Here is a 6,657-nt window from a genome sequence, read left to right on the forward strand (position 1 = left end):
ACAGAACTCATACAGAACTCATACAGCATTTGGCATACAGAACTCAAACAGAACTCAAACAGAACTCATACAGAACTCATACAGAACTCATACAGAACGTAGCATACATACCTCATACAGAACTCATACAGAACGTAGCATACAGAACTCATACATAACTCATACAGAACTCATACAGAACGTAGCATACAGAACTCATACAGCATTTGGCATACAGAACTCAAACAGAACTCATACAGAACTCATACAGTACTCATACAGTACTCATACAGAACTCATACAGTACTCAAACAGAACTCATACAGAACTCATACAGTACTCAGTATACAGTACTCATACAGTACTCAGACAGAACTCATACTGCACTCATACAGCACTCATGCATGAACACATTAGGAAAGTTACCAAATCAATGATCAGTTTGAAATGAGCAAACTTCACTCATTTACCTGCAAATATATGAACATTTCATCTGGACTGATAAGGCCCCCCCTCCTCTCTTACACTTATAAAGTGATGAGATCATTTTGCCTGACCAGTTAGAGAAGCAACATTTTAACATCTGCCCACAAATGTACCATGGAAACAAGATAAAGAAAGCCTGCAGTTTCATGTCTTAACACCAAACTCTAGAATGATCTTAAGTCACTTAGGGGTTAGTGAGATGGACAAACAGTGAGAGAGAGAGAGAGAGAGAGAGAGAGAGGGTGGGTGGGTGAAAATGAGATAATGATTGCAACAGAGAGAAAAGGGGAGTTTGTTCCACTCATCCTGAGGGCTGGTAACTAGAGAGAGGAAGAGAGAGTAAGTATAGTGGGTTCACTGGGCTGAACACTGCATCTGTACTACAGTGTACTACACACACACACACACACACACACACACACTCACACATCCTCTTACGTCCTCACACACCCGTATACGAGCTCTCCACACACACACTCACCACTGACACTGTCATGTAAACAAAGCTAAGTGAACCAAACTGGCAAATTCAAACTTGTAGGTGTGTGTGCGTGTGTGTGTGTGTGTGTGTGTGTGTGTGTGTGTGTGTGTGTGTGTGTGTGTTTCTGTGAAAAGGTATGCGTGCATTGTGACATGTTCTCTCTTATCATGGCAAGATGATGTAGGTGTTGTGTTCTTTAAAAGAAGAAGAAAGAGAGGGTACAAAAGAGAGAGATGGAGGTTGTTGACATCTTTCTCTCTGCAGTCGGCCTGATGCCAGGGCAGACACCATAGCCTGCTCAGCCCTGCAGAACCACACGATCAGGCCCATTGTGAGTGTGGGATTAGATCTTTGCAAAGCAGTTGAACGTGCGGACCATTGCAATCCAATTCAACTTAATGCTGCATATATCTCTGCTCTGATCATTCTGGCCGCATCTTTCTGCATATGGTGTTATCAGATAATGTGCCCATCCTTAGAGAGTTGTACGCTATCATCCCGGTAGTCTCTGCCTTCCTTTCTCTGCTCTCCCTCTCTCTTTCTCTTTCTCTTTCTTATACATTCGCACCATCTCTGCCTCACGCCATCCCGCTGTCTCTGACCTGAGCCCGCCTACCGATGCGTGTGGATCTTTTATTCATACGGGATTAAAAATGGATGTGCTCTTTACCTTAGACGGACCCTGCTATGACAATAATGGAGAGCTCCGTCCGTGTCGCCCCGCTACCTTGGCAGATGGGAGGAGGAGGAGAACGAGAGAAATGGCGATAGTAGATGAGGAGGCAGGAGGAGCGGGGGTGAGGGAGAGAGGGGAGGGAGGGGAGGGATCTGACTTGTTGGCCACAACACTTGTTCTTTTTCTCTCTTTCTCCGAAAGTGTAAAATGGGATGAGGAATCTCTGCCTCTCGGACTTAGCGTAATGTAAGGGAGTGTGAAATGGAAGGCCACACGAATGGGGGGTGAGGGTGGGGGGGGGGGGGGGGGGTTGTAGGGGGGGCGTGATCCCAGTGCCGCATGTAGCCCGATTCGCTTATCGAAAAATTCAGACAAGTGGAACGTCTAAAGCCCCGAAACTTGTGGCAATCCTCTTTGTGCTGCGGCCTGAGTGCACATTGTAGTCTCTGAAAGACGCAGAGGCTCGAGAGACGAACACAAAGTGCTTATAAATCCTGTCTCTACGCTGCCACACACAACGCATGCCAGTGTGATTGTGTGTGTGTGTGTGTGTGTGTGTGTGTGGTGGGGGGGCGTGGGGGCGGGCATGGTGACGTTTGGTTGTCGGGCTGGTGTCTGCGTTTTACTGCAACCACACCTTTAACACTGCCTCTTTGCTCGCACTGGATCGAGCCAGACGCTATTTTAAAACCCCGTGCTAATTTGATTTAGTGCTTTTCAAATTGAATTGAGAAAAAGATATAGAGCAAATCTATCGTTATTAATGTCTTAAAGTAGCACACTGTCCAGAGAGCCCTGCACTCTTTAAGTGGACGGAGCTGATAATTGTGCAGCGATATGACAGGCACGTAATCCCGTCCATCAGGAAGGCGTCCACGAGGCTTCCGCCCTGGTGCGAGTCGTCAGTCGCTGCAGCTCGTCTACCAACCCACTAGAAAGAACACTCTCCTCCACTAGAAAGAACACTCTCCTCCACTAGAAAGAACACTCTCCTCCACTAGAAAGAACACTCTCCTCCACTAGAAAGAAGTCTCTCCTCCACTAGAAAGAACACTCTCCTCCACTAGAAAGAAGTCTCTCCTCCACTAGAAAGAAGTCTCTCCTCCTCTAGAAAGAACACTCTCCTCCACTAGAAAGAACACTCTCCTCCACTAGAAAGAACACTCTCCTCCACTAGAAAGAACACTCTCCTCCACTAGAAAGAACACTCTCCTCCACTAGAAAGAACACTCTCCTCCACTAGAAAGAAGTCTCTACTCCACTAGAAAGAAGTCTCTCCTCCTCTAGAAAGAACACTCTCCTCCACTAGAAAGAACACTCTACTCCACTAGAAAGAAGTCTCTACTCCACTAGAAAGAAGTCTCTCCTCCTCTAGAAAGAACACTCTCCTCCACTAGAAAGAACACTCTCCTCCACTAGAAAGAACACTCTACTCCACTAGAAAGAAGTCTCTACTCCACTAGAAAGAAGTCTCTCCTCCTCTAGAAAGAACACTCTCCTCCACTAGAAAGAACACTCTACTCCACTAGAAAGAAGTCTCTACTCCACTAGAAAGAAGTCTCTCCTCCTCTAGAAAGAACACTCTCCTCCACTAGAAAGAACACTCTCCTCCACTAGAAAGAAGTCTCTCCTCCTCTAGAAAGAAGTCTCTACTCCACTAGAAAGAAGTCTTTACTCCACGAGAAAGAACTCTCTCCTCCACTAGAAAGAAGTCTCTACTCCACTAGAAAGAAGTCTTCACTCCATTAAAAAGATCTCTCTCCTCCAATAGAAAGAACACTCTCCTCCACTAGAAAGAAGTCTCTACTCCACTAGAAAGATCTCTCTCCTCCACTAGAAAGATCTCTCTCCTCCACTAGAAAGAAGTCTCTCCTTCTCTAGAAAGAACACTCTTCTCCACTAGAAAGAACACTCTTCTCCACTAGAAATAACACTATCCTCCAGGTTTTACAGAGCAGCACTACTACATGAAGCCAATCTGTGTACTTGAAGGCCCGAGAATGGTGGTGTCTGTAAGGAACACCCAAAAGTACCTTCAGTGCATACAAATGAGCGTCCTGCCCGGGATCCTCACTGGCGTTTGCCCCCGCTGTGCCCAGGGACAACACAGACACTGGCGCTTTTTCTCCAGTCTCAGCCATGCAGAGAACTGCTGCTATTGAACTTTGTGACTCATTTTCACAGGATGATTGCGTTTTAAAGATAATCCTGACAATTCACAGGGCACTTCTTGCACGCCTAATGGTTTCGATCCCTCTCTCTCTCTCCACAGGTCAGATGGGCACCAGGCCTTTCCAGTGCCAGTACTGTCCATACAGTGCATCACAGAAGGGCAATCTGAAGACACACGTGTTGTGCGTCCACCGCATGCCTTTCGACAACAGCCAGTACCCGGATCGCCGCTTCAAGCGCTCACGCGGTGACTCGGACACCTCGGAGGACGGCGGGAACGCTCCTTCCAGCGGGCACGGGAGCGCGGCGGAAGACACCCTCCTCCGCTCAGTCGAGTGATCTGGACCAGCGCAGGACCCAGGGACTCCCTGAAGCTTCAGGGTCAGCCCTGAAGTAGCGCCAGTGAAGGTGGCCACAGCCAGATCCTTGGGGTCCATTTCGCGTGGGAGAGACTCAGGCACCCAGACAGGAACTAGCGACTAACCACAGCATTCTCCGTGACTTCAGCCATCACACACACGGGGAAGTCAGCTGGTTTACTGCAAAGCATGCTCACAAAGCATAACCACACCATCCTCCAGCACTTAGACAGGATAACGATTATGAAGAAAAGAACTATAAATCATATTAATCATTGTCTTATCAGTATTGAAACTTAATATGTAGCTCTTACGGTAGTTATATGAAATGATAGTTGAAAAGACTTGAAAAGAAAAAAAACTGAAACAAAAAAAGACATTAAATCCTTAAAGTGACTTTTGTCCCAAAAATAATGCTTTTATCAGAAAAACGATCCGCGTGAACGATTGCGTGATAGTTGGATGGAGGGAGAAGATGGAAGAGGGCAGCTGAACACACCCTTCAAGAACATGACACCGCCCGTGGCCATTTGCCCAGCGCCACTGACGCGGGCGGATGGAGGGAGCGGACGGAGTGCGTGGGGGGGGGGTTTGGGGTGGATGAAGAGATGGAGGGGAGGTGGAGGGAGAGGTGGGAGTCTTGGTGCCAGCCTGACTGGTGCTGTCATCGCAGAGGAAATCAATTCAGCCCCCCCCCCCCCCCCCACTACCCTCCCCACCACACACACACCCCACCCACCACAAACACACACACACACACACACACACACACACACACACATTCACTACCTCCCTCACTGCTCTTCATAAGAAACTGTAGTCGTCTGCACAGCCGGGCCGTCGAGGGGTCAGCCCCCAGAACTGCCCAGCAACCAGCCCCTCTCCCCATCTGCTCTCCCTCTCTCGATGAAGAAGACAGAAAAATCCAAGATGACCACCAACAGGAAAAAAAAAAAATCAATGAAGTGTATTTACAGGCCCCATTAGAGTCCGAGGTGCGTTATTTGTGCAGCCACAGCGTGTCATTCGCTTCAGTATCACATTTGGGGCAATGTGAGAGGCCTTGAGGCCAGACACGCCTGCACGTTTCCTCACTTTGCGCCCGTGTTAGACAAGAATGGAACGTGTTGTATTAATTGGCCTCACCGAAGGAGAGAATGAGAGGTCTCCCTTCTCACTGGCGGATATGTGTAGGGTGCATCTGAAGGGAGGTGTTCTTCCCACTCTCTGTATAGCTAGATGATGTTTCTAGTCCTCTTTGTGAGGCAGGAGGTTGAGTGAGTCTCAGGAGTTTGATGGAGCTTTATCGCTCTGAGGAGTTTAAAGACTCACAGCAGATCCTCGTAACGTGCAAAAGCAAGAGGAGTTTGTGGATAATCACGCTCCTTCTGCCTGTCTCTGATTTAAACCTCAAGATGATTCACCCTAAATGCATTTTAGTTTTGCTTTGGTAAAATTGTTTATTTTTTTCTCCTTTAAATGGCAGTGAGCAAGAAAGAGAGAGGAGAAGATAGAGATAGAGAGAGACAGACAGAGAGAGAAAGCGAGAGAGAGAGAGAGAATATTAGTCTTTTGTTCAATATGGATTTTTAATTTGTTTTTATGTCTGGACCTTTTTTGCAAAGCTATTTTCTTCCTTTTTTCTGCATTTTCTGTTTTAAGCGTCCCTCTAAAAAGATTAAGGACACATGAACTTTGGTTCCAATGAAATCAACCTCTTAAAGAGCAAAATAAAGTGTTTCAACTTTCATCATACTTCCCTTTGTTGGGGGCACGCGAGGCTGTGAAGGTGAGGAGGGCATGGCGTTTTATTTCCAGGACACACTGGCAAGGCATGGGGGAGGGATATTAATGTTTTGTGATAAAGAGAAATGATCCCGACTTTAAGAAAGTCGATATCTAGCCGCTCGGCAAGATAGCGCTCAACGCTTAAACCGCAAGGCCTTCACGCTGCTCCAGCTCTGCTGAAAGGAGTTTACCGAACTCGCAAATACCCAACGCCCTCCTCGCTAATCAGCACACAGAACCTAAAGCCCAGGCTAGAGCCCTCAGAAGCTGCATCTCAGGCAGAGATGTTAAACACAGAAAGGCAACGAAAAAGTGAGAGAAATAAGTATTTATATAGTGGTAAAGCCCTCATGGCTCAAACCATGTGCACTTAAGACTCTTTGACCACGAAGAAAGAACTTTTATTTTAGCTTATTTTGTTTGACTTTTTATTTTCTTTCACATTTTGGTTAGTTTGCATGCTTTTATTTGGAGAGTTCTCACTGCCTTTAAAATAAGTCAGTGAATTTAATGAGACTACCAGGGCAACAGTGTAACTGGGGCAAAGGAAGAATGCGTTATGAACGTAGTCAGCGTTAGATGTTTCAGTGCACTACTGTGTTTATAGTGACTGTGTCAATCACTTGCTTTGTTATGTGCAGTTCTGTACGTGTGCCCTGCCAACCTAAGTGTACTGCAGTAACAAAAAGGTTAAAAAAAGGAAAAATGTAAAAAAA

The 6,657-nt window shown here is 46.6% G+C and overlaps 1 protein-coding gene across 3 annotated transcripts in view; it reads left to right on the top strand.

The window, feature by feature from the left end:
* Positions 1 to 4,736, top strand: part of znf536 (zinc finger protein 536) — a 134,484-nt gene extending 129,748 nt beyond the window's left edge. For all 3 annotated transcript variants that reach the window (XM_076998140.1, XM_076998149.1, XM_076998119.1), the window contains exon 7: positions 3,895 to 4,736. In XM_076998140.1, the coding sequence (XP_076854255.1) occupies positions 3,895 to 4,133 (239 nt within the window). In that variant the 3' untranslated portion in view covers positions 4,134 to 4,736. The remainder of the gene's footprint in view (positions 1 to 3,894) is intronic.
* The last annotated feature ends 1,921 nt before the right edge of the window (positions 4,737 to 6,657 follow it).

Source organism: Brachyhypopomus gauderio, chromosome 1 (genome assembly GCF_052324685.1).
Source record: "Brachyhypopomus gauderio isolate BG-103 chromosome 1, BGAUD_0.2, whole genome shotgun sequence".
Classification (NCBI taxonomy): Eukaryota; Metazoa; Chordata; class Actinopteri; order Gymnotiformes; family Hypopomidae; genus Brachyhypopomus; species Brachyhypopomus gauderio.